The following is a 23,609-nucleotide window of genomic DNA, read 5'->3' as shown; positions in this document are numbered from 1 at the left end:
TGAGTTCAGAGTAGGACTCACAAGAACCCTCTTCAAGCTCGGGTACCCCTGTTAGAATAACCACATAAGGCTTACAGCCAGGGGGAAGGCTAGCATTTGGCGTACGCCGTTTTACCCTGTCTTTGGCCGGAGATTTTACTGTGGTTTTTGCTGGAGATTTGGGCACAGCTTGTGTAACAGGAGTGGGAGGAGATGGGGTTGTAACACCCTTACTTCCGGTCACTGTATCTCCGGTTACCTTAGTGTTAGGGGCAGTAGGCTTAGGATTTGCAGCAAATTTGACCCTAAGTGCCTTGGGTGCCTGGGTGCTAGATTTATTCATTGGACGGGCCAAACTAGACTCAAGAGTAGAAGTAGATGGGGGGGGGGTATGGTACCAGTTTTGGATTGTTGGGATTGGGGAACCTTAGCCAAGGCGGGCGTTTTTTCAGAAGATGAGGGCTCAGGGAGGGCTGTAGAAATAGGGAGAACTAATGGAGCAGCACCACTCCTTAGGCCACTGTTTTCTTCAGCCTGGGATTTAGCGTGAAATTTAACTAACGATTTCACTGCATAAAAGTTGTCCAGCATTGACTGCTCAAGTGAGGCCAGTTTGCGTGTGAGGCCATCAATCTTATCTACGAGAGGCATCACCACAGACTTAATGATGCTCTCTACTTGAGGGAAAATGCTAGCATCTATAGGAGCCATTTGACCAGGAATGCCCTCAAGGGCAGAATCTCCGGTATGGGATGTTTGGGGTTTTAAGTGGGGAATCTGATTCGGGGTATTGCCCCCTTTTGATATAATGTTCCTACTAAGTTTACTGTGAGGTTTTAGAGAGCCTCCCCTGCGGGGACTAGCGGGGCGCTTTCTCTTCTTTTGGGGGACTATGCCTAGGGCTGGGTTCCCTACAGGAGCAGTTTGAGGGGCTACTACTCTAGGAGTGTTAATATCGGAATGGCCTGCAGTGAGTGGGGAATTCACAGCTTCACTAACAAGCACAGGAGGGCTCAAGGCGTCAAGGATTTCGGAATTACAATCTGGACTCTGGCCCCCTGGTGATGAGATACTAGGAAGGGAGGAAATGGAGTGTGTCGGGTCAAGCACAATACTTGGTGCTGTGGTGGTTACCCTTTCTAAGCTAGCCCTAATCCGACTCACTCTCTCGTCAATAGTAGGGGAATCAGTTATCAGCAGAGGAGTTAGGGGAATATGACCAGGGCTATCAGCTAGGGCAATGGCGCCCAAAGAAGAGCGCTTATTAGACATACTCAAAGACTCCCGTGATAACCTTCGCTCTGCCAAGATTATCTCCTTCTCAACTATGGAAACGGCTCGGGTTATGAACTGGTCCATAGTACCTAACACAACGTCTCCAGCAGATTTTTTTGTCTTACAGGATCGAGTTCCTGAAGCCATTGTCCTGGTGGCTTGACGTCCGCTTTACGAAGCCAAGGGATGTGGCCCAGCCCGGCCTCCTCCAGCCCCGGACGGCCACAGACGGTCCCGCCCTTGTCCCGGGCTTCTCCCGCGCGCTCTCCCGCGCTGCGGGAGTACTAGTGGATATTTATAGGACCTACAAAAAGGTGGAATGGTGGGAGGGGTCGGGGAGAGCGGCCCAGGTGTTGCTCCTTTGTGCTGGCGTGCGCTCCTGGGATATGGAGTCCCTCCGTGAGCGCACGCACTCGCTCGCAGCCCCAGACAAGGTCTTCCCTCCAAGGACCCTCCAAACCTTGGCAAAAGCAGCAGTTGCACCAACGCGATGCGGGACCCGCGGAGCGGGTTCCGCGAGCTGTAGAGATGCAAGCAGGTCAGTCCCAGCAAGGAAAGCTTTAAAATCCGCAGAGCGTCCCGCTTTCTGCTCTGAAAAGCGCCCTTTTAATGGTGATCGGTGGAAGGGTGGGAGGGGTCGGGGAGAGCGGCCCAGGTGTTGCTCCTTTGTGCTGGCGTGCGCTCCTGGGATATGGAGTCCCTCCGTGAGCGCACGCACTCGCTCGCAGCCCCAGACAAGGTCTTCCCTCCAAGGACCCTCCAAACCTTGGCAAAAGCAGCAGTTGCACCAACGCGATGCGGGACCCGCGGAGCGGGTTCCGCGAGCTGTAGAGATGCAAGCAGGTCAGTCCCAGCAAGGAAAGCTTTAAAATCCGCAGAGCGTCCCGCTTTCTGCTCTGAAAAGCGCCCTTTTAATGGTGATCGGTGGAAGGGTGGGAGGGGTCGGGGAGAGCGGCCCAGGTGTTGCTCCTTTGTGCTGGCGTGCGCTCCTGGGATATGGAGTCCCTCCGTGAGCGCACGCACTCGCTCGCAGCCCCAGACAAGGTCTTCCCTCCAAGGACCCTCCAAACCTTGGCAAAAGCAGCAGTTGCACCAACGCGATGCGGGACCCGCGGAGCGGGTTCCGCGAGCTGTAGAGATGCAAGCAGGTCAGTCCCAGCAAGGAAAGCTTTAAAATCCGCAGAGCGTCCCGCTTTCTGCTCTGAAAAGCGCCCTTTTAATGGTGATCGGTGGAAGGGTGGGAGGGGTCGGGGAGAGCGGCCCAGGTGTTGCTCCTTTGTGCTGGCGTGCGCTCCTGGGATATGGAGTCCCTCCGTGAGCGCACGCACTCGCTCGCAGCCCCAGACAAGGTCTTCCCTCCAAGGACCCTCCAAACCTTGGCAAAAGAAGCAGTTGCACCAACGCGATGCGGGACCCGCGGAGCGGGTTCCGCGAGCTGTAGAGATGCAAGCAGGTCAGTCCCAGCAAGGAAAGCTTTAAAATCCGCAGAGCGTCCCCGTCTCTAGGTAAACATTGAATGATGACCCCTTATCGAGCGGCGGCAGGACTAATTGGTTTGAAAATGATAAAACATTTATTGTGCTCTAGGCTATCTGGGTGAGGGGGGTAGTGTGCCTCTTTTCATTTTGTGGCAGTGAGACTGAGAAACTAATCGACAAGTGGTCCGTCAAAACAGTGCATTAAATGGGACGGTACTGTCTGGTACTAAGTACTGGTACTTTTTTATTTTGAGAGGGAGACTACTTGCACATCTCAAGAGTGACGTAATACTTTAATTGGAGAGTACCAGCACTTCTCAGAAATAAGCAGGTTCTCTGGTACAGGGTAAATGCACTTCTATTTTTCCATTTCAAGCACTGGTCCAAAGTAAAGGATAAATGTAATGGATTGAGGTGGTTAGTGTGCCTTTTTAGGTCGAGCCTACAGCACGCATGTGCTGTCTGAAAGACCTGCTGTCGTCAATTATACTGCTTTTTTCCCGCCTACTACTTACCCATGGGTCACTCAAGTGTCACTTTTCTTTGGTGCCTCCTAACTCATTTACTTTGCTGATACATCACTCTTGTTGAAAGCTGTGGTGCACCGGCTAATTACACTTTCAGAAAACTTTAGCAAAAGGCAATTGCTCAAAAGAAAGCGTCCGTCACCCATTGAGGGTAAAGGCATGGTGATATGTGAGAATATTACATCTGGCCATTGTTAGCAAATGGCAGCAGTTTCAAAACTGGTAATTCAGAGCAACGATCATGTCACGCCCCGAACTGCAATATAGAAACCTAAAAGAGGTTATATTTTCGCTCTCTCTAAATGTGTGTTGTGTGTCTGTGTCTCTCTCTCTCTCTCTCTCTCCCTCACAATCTCGCCACTGGCTATTAAAATATATGAAAGACAAAATGTGCAGTAGCTGATAAATAAAAGGTAATATACATTCACAAATGCAAAATAAACAGGCACATAAAAAAGCACGAAGTTATTCTTTCCTTGCCTGCTATTGTGTGGATTTTAAAGCAATAACGCAGTTTCTCTTTCGCTTGAAGAGTTGTTTTGAACTCTCCTGTGACTTTGCCCAGACCGGTTTTTCTGCAGTGCGAGATATACATGTCCCAGAGCCTGTAGATTAACTTTCAGACAGTTTGCAGTGGAGGATGAAGGTGTAAACAAATAAACCCTTCTCTCTTCCCCACCAGGAGCAGGTCTCTCCCGTAGCCTGCCTATTGTTCTAATCTAGCACCTAGACTAAATGTCTTTAACAATGCGTGTGCACCCACACTTACAGACCTGTCTGACTATTGTACAGCAGACTCATTCGCAAAGCGAAACACCTCACAGAGTGCTTGTAAATCCTTCATTTGTTGCGTCGTCCTTTCTCTCATAATATAATAATTACTTTTTGTCAAAATGGCGTCCTGTTCACTCGGGGAGTGATCTGCGTCTGCTTTTCTGGCTTATCCAATAAACGTTGGCTTGAATTAACTTGTTTATAATTATCAGTATTATGAATAATAAAAAGATTCTGATATTTGTAGTACTGACAGCAATGTGCGATGTGAGGCACAAATGTATTTTTAGTATCATTTTCATCATTAATAATAAATAGTAAATAAGACCTCCGACCCTCGGTCTAGGTCCACAATTTCCCCGCAGCTCCGCTGTGCCGTCTCTTGCCTCCAGACCCCGACTTCCTCCTTGGGAGCTTCGAGGCTGCTGCCCACTCCTCCGCCTGCTGCCTGCTCCAACTGGGACCAGATTGCCTGCAACCACCATAACCTTTCTCAGCTGTTTTTTCTTCTTAATTCTTCCCTGTTGTGCCACTGTTATTGTGCCCATCTGTGTCTTGCTCTAATTCCCCCACTGTTTTTATTTTCTCGTGCCTGCCTATTCCTTTCGCTGCTGCTGCCCCTGTGGCCCCTCCCAACAAGCATTCCCCCCTGGAATTCCTCCGTTCCCGCCCTCTCCTTCCTCCCAGCTCGCCTACTTAATGGCGGTCTCGCACAGCAGGTACGCTGCCAGCGTGCCAAAGGCAAGCCTGTCTGCGCCAGTCTGTGGCCTGCGCCAGGAACCCTGGACCTCTCACTACCCATCGCTACGACACCACCATCCTCCTTCCACTTAACCCTGAAAGACTCAGAGAATGCCCACAGGCCTTGCCAAACACGACCCATGGGCAGTTTTCCTGCCTCCACTGCGGCCAGACCCTCACCACCACCCCGGCCTCCAACACCGCCGACGCCAGCCTCGGCGACGCCCTAAAATGCATCCTCCTCAACGTGCGGTCCGTACACAAACACGCCATGGAAATCTGATACCTACTTGACTCTCTCTCACCTGACATCGCCTTCTTCACAGAGACATGGACCAATACATCCTCCACCCCCAACATCAGCACCGCCATCCCAGATGGATACAAATTCTAGAGGAAAGACCGCCCGAGGAGAGTGCCTCGCCATCGCCCACAAGAGCACCCTCCTCCTCACCACCTCCAGCGAAACCTCCCCCTCCGCTGATGAAAATATCTCAAGCATAAACATCGGAATTGAAAGAAGACGGATTGGACTTTGATTTCATAACACACACTTAGTAGTGCTCAGGATAACCTGTTTTCAAATATTCATTTGTTTGGTTTCACACCTTACTACACTGCTAACAACGCGTTTTTCTGCCACTTAAAAATAAAAAGCTCTGTTGATGGATAGTTTTGACCAGAAGTTGTAACAAAAATGCAAATGGGCAAAAGAAAGTGAGTTGTTACTTGAACACCTCTGCAAAGGACTCTGCATTACCAGTCACTTCTACTTTAACTGTCTGGGATCTTTGGTGCTGGAAGAACATTTTCTTATATTAGTTTCAAAGTGTAAAACGTAATTAAACCTCAGTTAATTCACCAGGGCACTGGCTCCCATCAGAATACGAGAAGACCCGGGTGTGAGGTATACGTGTTATGGCTACTGTTTCTTTTTTGTAGGGCAAGCCTACAGTGCACATGCGCTGTCTGCAGGACCTGCTGTAATCAATAATACCACATTTTCCCCACCTGCTACTTACCATTGGTTCACTTCAACGTTGCTGTTCTTTGATGCCTCCTAACTCGTTCGCTTTGCTGATATGTCACTTCTTGGCAAGGCTGTGACGCACCGGCCAGTTACAGTTTCCTTAAACTTTCACTCTTCTGATGTTGTGTGGGAGAACTCTTTTTAGGTCTCGCGACCTATCGATGTGCGCAAGCGCATCGAACGGAGCGAGAATTCAAGTGGCGAAAATCTTCTTCAAACCACAGGCTTTCAGCCCCGCGGTTTTCATGCAGTTCACGTGAACCACGTGATTAAACATGCACGCGCATCGGCAGCATTTCTCCTGCAGGCTCGCAAAAGGCTCTCCTCCCTCCCCACATCAAAGTCATCAATCACCCTCCCACAGGCTTCCCCAGCGCTGCCCCGCCCCCTGCTTCACGGCCAGGCCATCTGTTCCCTGCCAGATCTCGTTTAACTTGTTCCCTTCTTGCCTCTCCCCCGCCCCCCCCCTCCCCCACCACAGCAATGCCGAGGGTTGGTTTCACTTTCAGCACGGAAGACTTGCCTGCTTTGCCAACGCTTGTTTTTATTAATTTTTTTTATTCAATGCTTGTTGTTTTCGTCTTCTTTTGCATGCCCCATGTGTGTACATGTACTGGCGGTCTGCTTGAGTATGGTTGCAGGTGGAAGATATTTCATCGGTTTACAGAAGGACGCATTCATCTCGTGTAAGCACACATTTGAGTCACAGGATATTGAGCCAGCTCGCACGAGGGTGGTCCGCTTGGGCCACCTTGTTGATTTATTTACTTAGTTGCACAAGCGTGGTCCGCTTCGACAGTGCTTGTTTATTTATTTAATGACTTAGTTGCACAAGCGCAGTCCGCTTCGCTCTCGTGTCTCTTTCCTGCTCTCTCTCTCGTGGTTCTGTTTAATATCCGTCTCCTTAAGTCTTGCTCCCTCCTCTCTTTCTCGCTTCTTTCAGTCTCTCTTCCAGTCTTGCCGTTATGTCTCTCTCTCGCTTGCTGTTCTCTCTCTCTTGCTGTTCTCTCTCTTGCTCTCCTCTCTTTCATTCTCACTCTTCTCGCTTTTATTCTCGCTCTTTTTTATTCTTGCTCTTCTCTTTCATTCTCGCTCTTCTCTTTCATTCTCGCTCTTCTCCTTCATTCTCGCTTTTCTTCTCTTTCATTCTCGCTTTTCTTCTCTTTCATTCTCGCTTTTCTTCTCTTTCATTTTAGCTCTTCCCTCTCTCTCTCCTGCTCTTTTCTCTCCCTCTCTCTCTTTCAGCCTCCCTCTACCGGCACTCACTTGATCTCTTAAACACACAGAGCTCCGTCTTCAGCCCATGCCTTTAACAGGCGAGTGAGGCGGGGAGAGATGCCCCAGCGGGCTGTTACCACCAGTGCCTCCACTGAGCGGCACTGCCTCTTTAGTAGCGTATATCGTCCACGGCCGATGTGATGACTGGTTCATGCTGGCTTTTATTTTACAAAAGATGAAATTAAGCACAATGAGTGAAAGATTGAATTGCATTTGTTTTCAAGTTTAGCCCCTTTTACACTGAGGCAGATTGTCAGAGGCTGCTCATTCAGTCACAATTCCTCCTGTGTTCCAGAGCGAGCCCAGCACGCAGGCCGCTGTTCTGCTTATAACCGAAGGGTGTACGTCTGGCACAGGGGCAACTAAAACAGTTGCCAATCGCTTGGGCTATCAATTTCATTCAGAATCATCTTGGGTTGAGGTCCCTTAATTGTTACATTTTCCAGAGTTAAGTAGATGAGCAGGGTGCCTTCTGATAAATTGAAAGTGTAATTTTTGTACAGGTTTGTGCACCAAATTATTACTAGCTCACTTAATGGCTTTGTTGTAATGCTGTAATAATGTGGAAGTGCAGTGAGTTACACAAAATGAGGGGCCTCACTGCAAAATGTGGTCATTCGTAAACACTGTGGGTTGCATGTTTTCTAAAGCCCTATGCCCCACTTGATTTCGACCCTCTCACCCTCTTGGTTGATCTTGTTTGGTATTTTGTAGCCACAGAGACCAAGTTATTTTAAAACCTACATAAGAACTAAGCCCTACCATCATCGGCTCTTCAGTGTTATTAAGATTGTTGAACCGGTTTAAGGGCGATCGTTGACTGCCACTTTATAAGTAACTGCCTTTATGTTGAGCCTCTGAATTTATAGTAATCTAAATTGTAGTGACTCCAGAGCCAAGTGTAGGTTGCAACAAGCAGCACTCTCGATTGTACATCTATAATGCATGGCTGTATGCAACAGTTCAACTTTTAAAGATAGGATGTTTCTGCATCCCGTGTTTAGGTAATCTTACAATGGCTAAAAGGGCAGTAAAATAAAAACACCTGTGGCTGCAGGATTTCACTTATCAATGCCCATTAAACAAGCATCCAGCCTTGACTATTTTTTTCCCCGATATGTCTATCACTGTCTACGCCCTTTCTCAGTCTGTTGTTAATTTTGTGGTCTGGAAGTAGTGGGGATTTATGCTAAGCTGCCCTTTGGATGTGTTCCTCTATTGCAGCATCTTTCTTTTGCCATGTTTCTTATTTATGCAGTGTCCTCAACAGCAAATGTGGCTAAACGCATTGGAGTGTTTTGCATAAGCACCTATTACATTACACAAGGTCAGATCCTGCGTATCTTTTGTATGTATTTATTTAGTTACTTATGCTGGAAAGTGCATTGCTAAACACGTATAAGGTCCCAAAGGCCACTGCAAATCCAAACACATAGGTAACACATACAATTCTGACAACATAAAATAACAACATATCACATACATACACTCAGTAATACATAGCTATAATACAATACCATTAGCAAAGCAAATGGCTTTAACTTAAAGGCAAGACCTGTTCGCAGTAGGAAAGTTGGAGTTATTGGTTTTGTAAATGACAAAGCCCTTTATGTTTTTAAAATGAAAACAAAAATAAAAGGCATTGTTATTTGCAATTGTAATAGCTCCAACTTTCCTACTGCGAGACCTATTGGCAACGCCAGTGCTTGTTTTGTTGTTGTTACTTTCTGCCGCCGCAAGTCATTGCCTATTAACGGGGTCGAATTGGGATGACAAATTGGCCCGTGCACTCGAAAAAAAGTGGCCCACAATTGCAGTTTGCAACCATTCATGCCGAAAAAGGTGAATTCTTCTTATCCGATTCTAGTCAGATTTTTTTTAAATTGCAGTTATTTTCCACGTTTGTATTTCATTTTTTTTTCTCTCATTTCATTGCATGGAATTTGAATGAAACTCCTAACCTCAATCTGAGAAAACTGGCAGCTTGCCCCAGAGGTTTGTCTGTCTGGTCCTGGTGGCCTGCGGAGGGGGACAAAAGCCTCCTCACCACACCAACGACTTGTTAATTGCACTGCTCAAAAGACACCTCTGTCAAAGGCTCACTGACACCTTCTGGGGCCCAGGATGAAAGGAGGTGCACCACATGATGCGTGCCCTCTGGCACCCTAGTGTCATTCTGCAACTAACAATAAATGGGCCTAAGATGTGCCCTTCGCAGACTACCTCTCACCTGAAGCTGCAGCTATAAAGGGGAAATCAGCCTAGGTATATGGAGTTGCTTGATCCACAGACTAAAAGAATTGGCCCACAAGCTGGCCTCTGCCACAGGCCCCCAGATTGCCCGCTCTGCCAATCCGACCCTGCTTGTTAATAATTATTACCATACTTTAAACTTTCAGTGCAGCGGCTGTTCCTCAAGCGCCATGTTTTATGTTTTACTTTTTCTTTCTTGTGTTGTATTATTTATGCACCGCATCTTCCAGTGAAGTGCCCTCCCTAGCACTGGGGAAGCTGTGTCGAGTTCACACCCTCTTCAGCAGCCCTTTGTTTTGGCGCCTTGTCCCTGACTCACCTATCCTTCGCATGACTGGCTGCGCTCTCAAACAGAGGACGTTTCAACACACTCCTTACAGTTTTTTTTTATTTAATCTTCCAAGATAGGTATCTAACCATGTTAAAATGGTAAATTAAAACAAAATGGACACCATGGCATGGTGCATTTGCACGTATATGTACTGAAACACAAACCCCTATTTGTCCGTCACCACGCTGTGCCAGCCACCTTCCTAAATTTCGCAGGTTTCACATTCTGAGTGTATGTGTTTTTTAAAATATATATTTTTTATTGAATTCTAGGTTGTACCTGCTATACATTCCATCCTGCATTTTGCTATCCTTTTAAAATATTTTAATCATCCATTCACACCCCTTTATGTAAACATAGCCATAGCTTTACAGTACAGTTGCTATAAAAGCTTATAATATGGTGTATCGTGCACTTTTTTCTTTAAATCACTTCACTGCAAACAAAAAAAACATTTATATAAAACATTGCCATTTACTGCTATGCCAATACCAACAACGTCAACAAATGCGGGATCTACTGCATTGCAAATGCAAGTTTTGATTTTGTGGCAGTAAGACTGAGAAACTAATCTACGAGTGGTCTGTCCAAAGTAGTGCTTTAAATGAGCCGGTACTGTCCAGTACTGAGAGTACTGGGACTTTTTTATTTTTAGAGGGAGAGTACCGGCACTACTGAAGAGAGACGTAATCACTTTAATTGATGAGTACCGGCACTTCTCAGAAACCAGCAGGTACCCCGGAAGAGGTACTTGCACTTCTATTTTTCCATTTCAAACACAGGTCCAAAGTAAGGGATTATTGTTCTGGATTGAGTTGGTTTCAGTATTTGAAAATTGTAGGTCCAATGAGTGTCCCGCAATGTGGGTCAGTATGTAAATCCATAGTTTGAGCTGGAGGACTTGCATATCACTCTCCAGTCGCCTGCAACGGGGTCTTCAGGGTTTTCGTAATGCAGGTTGAAATCTCCAATCGCTATATACATACACTTCATGTTTTAGGATTAGAACATTACACACAAGATAGGTCATTTCTGCACTAAAGTTAGGAGCCTTACCCACCCTTCTCCCAATACCTGGTTAGATTGTACTCTCAGTGCTCTTTTAATAATAGTACAGAATGCAGAGGAAAGAATTGAGCTGTCCACGGCAGCCTCTGCTCTCTTCTAAACACTCAGCACAGGCACTGTTCCCTGGTCAAATCAATGGCCATCCATTCAGACTTGGTTTATTCATGCAGTTATCCTGGAGGGGCCGGCACGTGCTATGTGTACGTTTTTCGTCCTGTTGCACGTCCTGCCTGGTGACATAAACAGGAATAAACATGGTTACCTCCCCTAGACCTTCGGTTGAAAATAGGAGCCTGCTGCAAGGCCAGGTGACAGATAAGGAGTTGAAACAACCCCACCCATATGCTCTCAGCAGCCTTCTACTTACTGCTGAAGGGCCGAGGCAAGGCAGGGGAAGGGGCGGAATGTAAACACGGCTGATGGGGAGCCGCCGCTGCTTTTCTTGTTCTTTGTTATTCCCCAGGACCCCTGTGCCAGCGGTCGGAAGGACCGTGCCAGAGGTTGCAAAGGGCAAGGCAGGGGTCGAAGGTGGGAGCCCACAGTGCATGCATACGTCTAGAGTTGCAAGTTATGTGATCTCTCCGGCTTGTAAAGGAGCCCTCATTGCCGATACTGATCTGGCACCCCTGAACTTTTCCTGAATTTAATTCAACACTTCGTTAATCCCTCCCGTGATGTTAAAAGTTTAAAAATAATGCCTACCAAGGCCTACAGGGGCTCTCAGAGGTCAAGGATATCTAGCTATGGGTGAAGTGTTTGTGAGGGAAATTATAGTGTCTATTTAAATGTATTATTTGCCAAAATAATGAAAAAGATCTTAAAAACTTCAGAAAATTATTTATGGCTACAATCTAATACCCCCAAAAAGCAGAAATGCACTAGATGTGTGGTGAGCTATGCAAGCACGAGTCCTCCCCGACCCGCATGTATGCAGACTTTCACATATTGTCACACGAGACCTCTCAGTTGACTTAATCGACGTTGCTAGTTTAAATGTTGGTGTATTTTGAAGTACTAATGTCAGTCAGCAGGTGTGGTCCACGTAAAGCCTGCAGGAACGAAATGATGCTGACGTTGCACTCACTAGCCATCGAAGTCATCGTGCGCTGACATCCGGTGTGACCTTCAGTTCATCACTGGCACCACCGTTTAATTTGTTTAATCCTTGGTTCTTGCAGCTGTTGGAGTGTGCGAGCAAGCAGCAGTTTAGGGGCATTGCGTCATGGGAACTGCATCAGAGGCTGCAAGGGAGGTGTCCTGGAGCTCCTCTGCAGCAGCGTGGCTACGCCTGAGTAAATAAACAGTTCACATTTTGAACTATTATTGGATATGAGTCATGTCAACCCCTGCTGCCAATCCACAGAGCTGGTGCATACACGGAGCTCACTTACATAGTAGGAGATGCTGCAGTGTAACTAACAACCTTATGTTACATGATTTTACAAAGCTCAAGGTTCTTCTGTTCTTCGGCCTCTTGGTACTGTTAGATACTTAGACGCACAGACCATGGTGAGCACAGACCATAGTCTGTACAGTGTGTTTCTCTGGTTGGGGCTTTGTGGATTGATAAAAGCGTGGAGAGGGTCTCTGACCTTTTCCGTAACCTGAAATAGTTCGATTTGTTTTTCCTTATGGTTATTTGGTTCAGAACATGCTCTCATCTGGTGTGACTGTTCTCTGACTAGAGACTCCTGCACCGAGAACACAGTGACATTCACACACAACGTAGACCACGTACATTAGGTCAGGACATGCCATGAAACTGGGACAGAGAAATGATTAGACCTGAACAGGGTAAAGGCCTGCACAGGGACTGGTAGCACAGTGAGACCATATGGTGGGGGTGAGAACACTTACTGTAGATGCATAAGCATGATGCAAAAGAAGACATCTGTACCACCAAGAGTACACACAGGGTCAGGGGTACCTTACCCGCTGATACTAATACAGTAAGGCATGCAAGGCCTTCTTTACAAAGCCATTTGCTGCTACGTTTAGCTTGCATATGCGAATACCTTCTTTCAGTTGTGGCTACCAGCGTATGTCTATCAGAGCTCCTGTCATCAAATCTAGAACTTGCTGGAGAGATAGGTTTTTAGTCGGCCCATTTCAGTCATTGGTGCGTAGTTATGCACCTAAAATACCTTTTACTTCAAAATGTCATATGTGCTCCTAATGGTTTTCCACGTTCATGTCAATGCTGCACCAAGGGTGGTTCTGCACATCCATGTGCTGTCAACTAAATGCAGTGTTATAGGTTTACACATGATATGAACTCTTACTACTAAAGTTTCTCTCTGTACAGAGTGGTTTTCCACTTAGATTTGATACCACCACCTGCTAATGTTGCACCAAAAGTGGTTTTGCACCTAAATTGGGTTCTCCACCTTCATGTGATTTTGCTCTTAAATGTGTTATTGATTCGAAATGGGATTTAAACTCTTAATTCACTCAGTGTTTTGCATCAAGGGAGATTTTTTGCCTAAATATAATTTTGTACTGACGTGTTTTCATTCTAATGATGTGTGTCTCTAAAGGTGATACCATTATCCTGCTACTTTGCAAGAGGACTGAATTAGTACCTGAAAAGACTTTTATACCTGACGCTATTTTCTCATCTAAGCGATTTGTGCTCCTCGAGGCTTTCCACACTCCTACTGATGTGTCGGCAAGTTACACTTGAACCACATGCAAATCTCCAAACCTTTGAAATGATATTGTGAAGCTCTCATAACTTCCTTAGATATGTAGCGAGCCTCTCATAACTGCATTGTGTGGCAAATTGAACTGTTTTTGTATTCCTATGATTATGAAAGAAATGTACTGTATAGGCCTCATTCAGCTGCACACCAATAATGGCGATTGGGTGGTAACAGCTATTACTCTCCCCATTGGCATTATGATATGTGGTGTTTTGTCCAAACATTTTGGATGAGACCCACCAAAAACATTCAGGATTTGCTGTGGAACAGAAACATCGATTTCAGTATGTTACTCGCTAACGTCTTATAATCCTGATCATGTCTGCCTTCCTTCAGCTGGAGTTACCAATGCCACCAACATTGGTAAATCCTGTGGGATAGGGAACAGGCCAAATTTCACCTGGTTTATAATCGTATCCTTTGTATACTGTTGACTGCTGGCCCGTGTCACCTATTAGAAGGGAGGAGGCAGTATTCTGTTCTCTAGCAGATAGAGTATTTCCTTACTGCTGTGTTTCTTTTCTTGTTTTAGACTGACTTCCCGCTCCCAGAATTCATCATCGCTTTGGGCTTCCTCCTCGTGCTCATCATTGAGCGCATTGTCCTGGAGTGCAACAACCCTGCATCTGAAGAGACCGTCCCACTCCTTTCTTCCAACGGACAGCCCCGTCTTCCCAGACTCTCCAGTGAAATCTCTGAAACTTCCAGAGATACTCAAGACATGGAAAAAGCAGGACATCACTTCCATGTAGATTTCAACGCACACTCCTCGTTCCGCTGCCTGATCCTGGTTCTGTCACTGTCCCTGCATTCCGTGTTCGAGGGACTGGCCATTGGGCTGCAGAACACGCAGTCCAAGGTGCTAGAGATTGCCATTGCCATTCTCGTCCACAAGAGTATCATCGCCGTCAGCCTGTCCCTCCTCCTGATGCAGAGTGGATTGAAGCCCTTCTGGTTCAGACTTTCCATTAGTACCTTTGCAGTCATGTCTCCTTTGGGCATTGGGCTTGGGATTGCAGTGATGCAGGGTGAAGGTTTGTGGAGCGGCATGGTTCAGTGTGTGCTGGAGGGACTGGCAGCTGGAACCTTCATATACATCACCTTCTTGGAGATCCTACCACATGAATTGAATTCCTCCAAGTGGCGTTTGCCTAAGCTCTTCTTCATTGTAACGGGATTTTCCTTGATGACAGGCTTGAGATTTTTAGGCTGAACTTTGTGTGCCATAAGACATTGACTTTTATGAAGGCGAATAGTTTTACATGTTTTGCAGCTCCTTCGTTAGAGCAGGTAAATGAACAATAATTATACATCCAAATAGCGTGTGAACTTTTTATTGACAGAGGAAGGTGCAATATCAATTCATGACTTCAGACTGCCTGAGGAATTGCGCATGAACGAGGACTCTCACTAGGATGTGATTTCAGTGCCATTGAACATCAACACAGAAAACATGGCATCCGTTCTTGCCCGGTGTACACCTTGAGGCACTCTGGATTGTGGGTTGTTTTTTTACCCATCTAGTTCTAATATTAAGTAGTTCAGGTGATTTAACTGTAGTTGCCTTTTTAAAAATATATATGTATATGTGCATTTTATTTTGGTCTTCTTTGCTTTTGTGAGGAAAGGGTGAATTAGACGATATCCCCAGCTATACCAGAAGAGTGTGTTCTCTTGGTGAAGGAGACAACATTAATAGTACAGACCAGTATAAGATTACTCCTACTTTAAAAATCAATTTTAAACCCTTATCTACAGACAACAGTGAAGGCCCTTCGCAGAATGAATGTCGATGTGACCTTAGTACAATTTAACATACCGACCGTAAGACCACAATTACAAACTGCATAATCAACCAAGAGCTTTTGTGTTAACAAACATCAATTTAAACAGACATGAGCATTCACTGGAAAATCTAGGAACATGGTGGATCATGAGTATCCCACTGTGGAGCAAAAAACAGTTAAATCTGAAAAAAGTACACTGTTGAAAGGGGAAGCCTGATCTACAAAGCATTGTAAATGGCAGGGTTTTGTCTATGTCTAGATCAATGTTGAGGGAGAAAGAAGCTATGATCCATTCAGCTTCCCGCTTCCAGAGGTAACATTAATAATCAGGGGGAGAATGCATCTTTTGTCCTGTGAAATCAGGGTCTTTGTTAGATAGGAACCATAAAAAACCCCTCATCAAACGTACACAGGTCGGGGCGGTATATCTTGATTCTCTACCTTGGTGTAACGTTACAGCATGATCATAGGGTTCTTAGATTGTCCACATGCTGTCCTCCACCCGGAGGTAGACCAACTGATTTTCAGTAGTGTTCAGAGAGATAAGAACAGTGAAGCAAGTGCTCAGGTGCTGTAAGTAAAAATTCTCTACACCACTTTTGCGCAAAAATTTTATTCTGTAAGAAGTGATGAGAAAAATAATAACAAATTCAAAGCAATTGTAGACCCAGTTACCAGTCTACCGCACTACTAGGTCGACATGTTTCAGCCTTCTTGTAAATTCTTAAGGCTTTCTTCACGGTCGAATTTCTTAGGTGACTTATTGCAGCCCCTAATTGTAGTGGCTAACTTACCACTCACATTATGAGTTCAGATATGTAGTATCTTTCTCCTTAGTGCTTCGTTCGTCAGGATGCCGCAGAGCGGTACGGGCCTTGTCGGATACAGACAAGTCACTTGCTTGTCCTGGCTCTGCGCGGCGTACCGGGACGCTGCGCAGAGCCAGCACAAGCAAGTGACTTGTCTGTATCCGACAAGGCCCGTACAGCCCGGCGGCGTCCTGACGAACGAAGCACTAACTAAGGAGAAAGATACTACCGATCTGAACTCATAATGTGAGTGGTAAGTTAACCACTACAATTAGGGGCTGCAATAAGTCACCTAAGAAATTCGGTCCTGAAGAAAGCCTTGAGAATTTACAAGAAGGCTGAAACATGTCGACCTAGTAGTGCGATAGACTGGTAAATGGGTCTACGATCGCACCAAATTTGTTTTTATTTTTCTCACATCACTTCTTACAGAATAAAACTTTTGCGCAAAAGTGGTGTAGAGAATTTTAACTCACAGCACCTGAGCACTTGCACTTGATTCACTGTTCTTATATCTCTGGACACTACTGAAAATCAGTTGGTCTACCTCCTCGTGGAGGACTGCATGTGGGCAATTTAAGAACCCTATGATGATGCTATAACGTTACACAAAGGCGGAGAATCAAGATATACCGCCCCCGGCCAGTGTACGTTGGAGGAGAGTTTTTTTATGGTCCCAATCTAACCAAGACCCTGATTTCACAGGACAAGTGATCCATTCTCCCCCTGATTATTAGGATTTTGTCTATACCATAATTCTATCCAGACAGTAATTCTCTGTACGAAGGTGCAGGATGTAAAGTATCTTTACAGGGTGTTAACTTGGAGGAACCATAATTACGCTATACATTTTCATGCTCATGTGCCACCTGGCCGTCATTGTAGTGTGTTCCTGTGTCATAATACCAAGATGCAAAAGCTAGAATATGCAGCCTATGCAATACACCAGCTCCAGAACTGCATACCTTTTGAAGCTCCATGTTTATTTGTTGCCTGCTAGTTGTACTAAACATCATATTAGCTCTTTGATGGAATGCCTTGACTATTCAGTTTCTGCAACTAAAAAGAACGGATGGACACTGCTAACTGGGATTTAAAGGCTCTGTTTTAATGGCAAGTACAACTAACTCTTTTTCAACAGCACTAGTTTATAAATTAGGTGTATGCTACCTAGTCTTCCCCCCGCTAGAGTAAATACTAGCAAACCTTTGTCAGTTAATTCAAAATTTTAGAAACCCTGACAAGGGGTTGCAGATTGAATATGGTTTAAAAAAATTCATTTCAAGGGAATAGTCAAATGAATGTGATCTGTATTTCACGAACTCTGAACACCTTTGCATCCACTGCAGGGCAAGTTTCAAGAAAACTTCAGAATTTACATAGTTCAGGTCACGCCCACGAGGAACATGGCGGCGGGCTGAGAGCCGGTCGCGGACGCACCCGGGGATCCCCTTAGACTGTATGGAGGGAGAACGAGTCTTGCGCGAGAGGAGATTCTGAAGCATCATGCCCCCTGCTTTGAGGTGAGATGTGAGCTCTGCAGCGTGAGAAGGTCCCGCACACATCCTAAATCGGTCTTGCCTTGCTTTCCTCTTTGTTTGTTCCGAGGATATGGCTGGAAGGAGACGGCGCTAGGACCTGCACGGATCCGCGCGCGCCTGCACTTTCACTCACACTGGAAGAACGCCGGCGGTGTTTGTGGAGCAGACTTCGCTCCGTCCTGTTTAACATCAAATTAAGAGGTCCAGCGTTTAATGTATATACACAACAACCCTGCAAAACGGAGACTGGAAAGAAGCTCTATTTACTCGCGTAAGGTGTGGCGAGAAGGGGGGTCAAGTGGCAAATCACGTGTTTTCCTTTGGTAGGCAGGGGTGTATGGATCAATCGCAGACTGGGGCTCCAATTGTCAAAAACAATCCTGTACATTTGAATATAGGATCAGAGCAGGAGCCGTCTCTACTGAAACCTGCTGAGTCAACAGAAAAGCTAACAGAAACCGCTTTAATTTTTGCAGTCCAGCCTGCCACTGTAAACATAACTTCTAATACAGTAAGAAAAAGGAACACCCCTCCAATAAGAAGGAATAGGTATCAGCTGAGATCCAGGGTAGAGCTTAAAGAGAGAGGTGCCTTAGAATTTGAATAGAGGGAAAGACCTATGCCATTAACCCCTTGTAAAAGAAAAAAGAAAAAAACTACTTTAGTAAAAAAAAAATCTAAGGGAGTAACCCTTGAAAACCAGGTGGTGAAGAGTACCCCTTCTCTTAAATCCTACTTTAAAGTTCTAGATCAGGCTAGGAGTTCTATATCGCAAATGGAGGATAGCACCAGCACTATATCCCTAAAAAATCGTTTTGGGCCCTTGGAGAACTTGGGCAACATGGAAAATGGCTCCCTGGTCTCCTTGAATGATGGAGTGTCGTGTGAGGAAGAGGGGGGTGTTGAGACTTTGAAACTAGCTGGTTTAGAGCAGCAACAGGCTCAGTCGCATCTTCCTGAGTTTAAGAGTCCAGGTATACCCCCTGCACCATCTACTCCGGCTAATTTAAACAAAGCGCCCTCTGGTGACAAAGCGCAAGGAAAGCAGGACACTAGACCGAAGAGTCAGCCGGTAACAGCCGTACCCGCACAAAGTAGTTCTAAAGGGGCTGGTGAGGGAACCAGGAGTCAGGATCTTAATAAGGACATTCATTCAGACCCGGCACCAGCTCCTATTGGAACGAGGAGAGGATCTGAAGACTCTGGTGAGCAAGTGAATGATCGCCTGGGCGATCTCTTTCAATCATTGAGAAGCGATATGATGTCAAAATTCGAGATATCAGAGAATAATCAAAAAACAATACATGACAGATTTGATCTTTTGGAATCTAAGTTAGAGGAGGTTACTCTTCGTACAGGAAAGTTGGAAACGGAAGTAGTTGCTCTGAATAAAACAGTTCATGGAAACTTAAAAGATATAGATACTTTGAAGGTCCAAAATAGAGCATTGGCTATGGACATTGAGAGATTGGAGACCCAAGAAACAACCTGAGGATCCTGAAAATACCCGAGGGGGAAGAGCTGGAGGATATAAAGGGCTTTGTGTGTAAACTACTGAGAGAAGGCGTTTTAAAAGATCGCCCAGACATAGACCTGGAAGCCGAAATTCAAAGGGTGCATAGAGACCCTTATAAGAGACGCACAGATAGGAAAGCACCTAGAAAAATATTAGTAAACTTTCTAACGTATAGCATCAAGGAGCTCATTCTGGGGAGATGCCTGTCAAAAACAGATCTTCGTTATAGGTCCAGTCCCTATCTTATCAGGTCCGACATAGGTGCAAGAACTGCACAGAGACAATGGGAGCTGGGCACCAGAATGCCAGACTTGAGGTCATTGGGGGCGCACGTGCAGATGAGGTTTCCTGCCTTGCTCAGGATCATGTGGAAGAATAAGACCTATAGCTTTTCACAGCCAGAAGAGGTCGATAATCTTTTAGGCCGAATGAGAAATGATCAGGATGATTAATAATGGGCAAATCTTGTCACAACTTCAAAAAAAAAAAGTGTATATTGAAGCTCAAAAACATTAAATATCGGTACAGGGGGCATGACTTATTTAATTATTTACTTTTCACTCGCTATAACATATTTGATTTGTCTGGGGATTCACCTGGGTGCTTCGAAAGGCGAAGCCATCGTCTGGTATGTTGGGGGGGTTCCTCAGGGGGGAGGGTGTTCACTGGGTGGAGGGAGCAAAGGGGAAAAGATAAAAAAAACTCATATATAGATGAATATATCTTGCACATAGCTATGGATGGGTACGAGAGAATAGTAGACTCATGAGTAACTCATATAAGCTTAAAGTCCTGTCTTGGAATATTAATGGCCTGGGGGGAAAAACGAAACAGAATAGAATTTGTGACTTCCTAAAAAATTCAGAAGCGCATATTATAATGTTACAAGAAACCCATTTAGAGGCAGATATCTGCAGTTCTCTCTTTAAGAATTTAAGCTGGGTCCAGGAAATAATTTGTTCCAGGCAATCTGGTACCACAAGGGAAGTCTCCATCATAATCCGAGCGAATAGAGGGATAAGTCTAAAAAAATACGAGACAGATCAATCAGGAAGATGGTTGGTAGCAGTAATAAATATCCAAAATATCCCGTTCACACTGGCAGCGTACTATGGTCCGAATGATGATAACCCGGGCCCATTATCTAAGTTATAGATAGCATTATTAGGGTCAACTGGCCCAGTAATCTTGGGAGGCAACTTTAATTTGGTCTTTGACCAAAAACTAGATAGAACTTCTAAAGCTAAATATCACGCCCCCTCGAAATTACTTGCTACCCTAGACGCAATAATGAAGAACTTTAGTCTCTTAGACGTATGGAGAAAAAAATACAGGACCACACTAGGGTTTACTCATTACAGTAAAAAATACAAGAATTATTCCAGGATTGACCACTTTTTAGTCGATCAGCACTTTCTCACAGACATCAATTACCTTTCCTTTACACAGACAGGGATGTCAGATCATGCAGTACTGGAAATGGTAATTACATTGAACTTAACTCCCTTAAAAACCAGATGGACCCTAGAGAGATCACTCCTATTTGATAATCAAGTAAAAATAGAAGTTAAGGATAAAACTGTAGAATTTTTTATATTAAATGCAGGTACTTCTACCCCTCAGGTAGTATGGGAGACATATGAGGCCTTTTTGAGAGGAGTCTTAGGCTCTTTAATGACTTATAAGAGAAAGAGTATGAAAGCAAAAAGAAGGGAAGACCTGGCAGCAATAATAAGAAAGGATCTTGAGCTACAAAACGCAATCTTAATTAACTCCTGGAGAATTCATTCGATAGAGAAGGAACTTATTGAATTACAACTTCAGCTTAAAATCTCGGATGAGAAAATTCTTAAAGAAAAGTGGGAGACCAGTAGATTAAAAACATTTGAATATGGAGAAAAATGTGGAGCCCTCTTAGCTTGGAAATCTAGAGAAGAGAGAACGAGGAACAATATTAAAACCCTATCACAAAGGCAGACAGGAGACTTCATAGAGACAGATGCAGAGATTAGAGAGGAAGCGCGGTCTTTTATGAGAAGCCTCTACACGGAAGACAAAGACCCCAAAGGGGATGACTTAGTAACTTGGTTGTTATCAAAAAATTTACCTCAAATTTCTGAACCAGATAAAATATATCTGGAAAGTGAGATCACAGAAGGGGAAATACTAAACCAATTGAAGAGAATGAAACGGGGAAAAGCTGCAGGTTCAGATGGGCTGCCCGTTGAGATTTATATGGATAATAAAGATCAGTTATTACCTACACTCAGGGAACTTTTTAACCTCTTCCTAACTCATGGTTACACTGTTCCCCCTTCTTGGGCAGAAGCTATTATAACGCTCATAGTAAAACCTAATAAAGATCCAAAGAGAATAGTCGTATCGACCAATTTCACTCAAATACGGATATTAAGATTTTCTCCGGAATTCTAGCCACCAGATTATCAAAGATCATAAAATCTATAATCCACCCTGATCAAAGAGGTTTTATTCCAGGGAGACAGTTAAATGAATTAACATTTCAAGTGATAGGGGCCATTGATTATGCCATCGATAAAAACCTCCCGTTGGCCTTGGTTGCGATAGATGCTGCTAAGGCCTTCAATCAGGTCAACTGGAGGTATTTATGGGCAACAATGTTGGCATTTGGATTTCCTCTAACCTTCATTAAGACGGTTAAATCTTTATATTATAACCCAAAGGCAAAAGTTTTAGTTAACGGAATACTATCTGACTGGTTTGATATATCCCGAGGTACTAGACAGGGTTGCCCTTTATCCCCTCTTTTGTTTGATGTTTATATGGAGCCTTTTGTTTGTGGAATCAGAGATAATATAATTCAACCTTTTCAGCTTGGTAATATGTCATTAAAAACTGCTTTGTAAGCAGATGACCTTCTCTTGTATACCTCTAATCACTCAGTGGCAATACCTAGGCTATTTTCTTTATCAGAAGAATTTGGAAAATTGTCAGGCTATCAGATTAACAAGGAGAAAACGGAGATAATGGGGTGGAATAATAACATACATATACAGGGCGTAAAACATAAAATGAGATACTTGGGAATTTATTTAACCCAAGCGCTAAAAAACATAACATCATTTAGTTGGCAGACTGTGGTCAAAGATATTAATAAAACTCTAACAAGATGGGGGAACCTACCTCTAAATATTTATGGCTGTGTTAACCTTATTAAAATGACAATTCTCCCGAAACTGACCTTTCTATATAATTGGATCCCTTTATCATTTTCTTCAAAACATATCAATACTTTACAGGGTAAGATCGGATCATTCATATGGGCCTGCAAGTCATCTAGAATAGCATGGAAAAAGTTGAGAAGGGGCTTAAAAATTGGAGGTTTAGCCCTTCCAGACTTACTATCATACTGTCATGCATTTCACTTTAAAAATTTTAGGCTACCTGCGAACAAGTTAGATGCATCATCACAGGGCCGCTTGTTTCAAGCTTTATTAAATGATTTACCTTATGACCATGATTACTTTTTATTCAAGTTTGGAGACCAGAAGTTTTTTTTAAAGATTCGTCTTAAGATACTTCAGACTGCACTAAAAAATTGGGGGTTCATCCGGAAGATGTTTAATATTCCTTACTACCATACTCACACTCCAATCTGGGATTCCCCGAGTATGCCCCTATGTCTCCAAGATCAGCTTTCACAACCCTTGAAAAGACCTGGACTACGAAAGTGGGGAGATCTATGGGTAGATTCATGTCTTTTGGATTGGAATGCTTTAATACAACTCACAAATGGACACCTTATTAGGTTTAAACATTATCAATTATCAGCTTGGTGGTCAAGTCAGAATCTGCAACTGGAAAAGGACCCAGCTATTCTTGATGCCGTTTGCAGAGGGGGGAAATGGATAAAAGAAGTTTCATTCTGGTATAAGTCGATAATCAAGGATGAGGAGAACAAACTACACTCGGAGGTGATAAAATTATGGGAAAATAACATAGCCGAACCTCCGGAAGAAGTTAGTAAAATATGGTCAGACTCCTTCTTTCTTTCCCAGAGGCTAATTAAACCAGCCAATTTAAGACGTAACCATCTTTTTACTGTCTATAGAGTATATTGGACCCCGGCCAAACTGCACAAGATAACACAGAATAACTTTTACTGTCCCCGATGTAACCACAATGTAGCAGACGATATCCATATTTTTTTGAATTGCCCAGCAATTCAGGACTACTGGAGAGCGATAATTGATTTTTTGGGCGATGTATTGTCAATAACTATTACATGTTCACCCAGATTGGTTTTCTTTGGCTTATTGAAAGACTATAACTTAAATAGTTGTGATACCCAGTTTATTTTTTATGTAGTAGTCTTGGCTAGGAGACAAATATGTATGGAGTGGAAGTCAACAGTTCCCCCCAGATTTTCAGCATGTTTAAAACATATAATGGAAGTATGCAAGATGGACATGGTTGGACGTAATGAGAATACCATGAATGTCTGGTCCAAACTGGTGGTCTGGTCAAACACGTAAATGGTC

The 23,609-nt window shown here is 44.4% G+C and overlaps 1 protein-coding gene across 1 annotated transcript in view; it reads left to right on the top strand.

The window, feature by feature from the left end:
* LOC147733602 (zinc transporter ZIP1-like) overlaps positions 1-15,029 on the top strand; it is a 106,251-nt gene extending 91,222 nt beyond the window's left edge. Inside the window, exon 3 of the mRNA XM_086958995.1 lies at positions 13,969-15,029. Coding sequence (XP_086815121.1) covers positions 13,969-14,649 — 681 coding nt within the window. The 3' untranslated portion in view covers positions 14,650-15,029. The remainder of the gene's footprint in view (positions 1-13,968) is intronic.
* Positions 15,030-23,609: the final 8,580 nt, after the last annotated feature.

Source organism: Lissotriton vulgaris, chromosome 2_1, assembly GCF_964263255.1.
Source record: "Lissotriton vulgaris chromosome 2_1, aLisVul1.2, whole genome shotgun sequence".
Lineage (NCBI taxonomy): Eukaryota > Metazoa > Chordata > Amphibia > Caudata > Salamandridae > Lissotriton > Lissotriton vulgaris.
The sequence above is the reverse complement of the archived record's forward strand: the minus strand, read 5'-3'. Positions and strand labels throughout refer to the sequence as shown.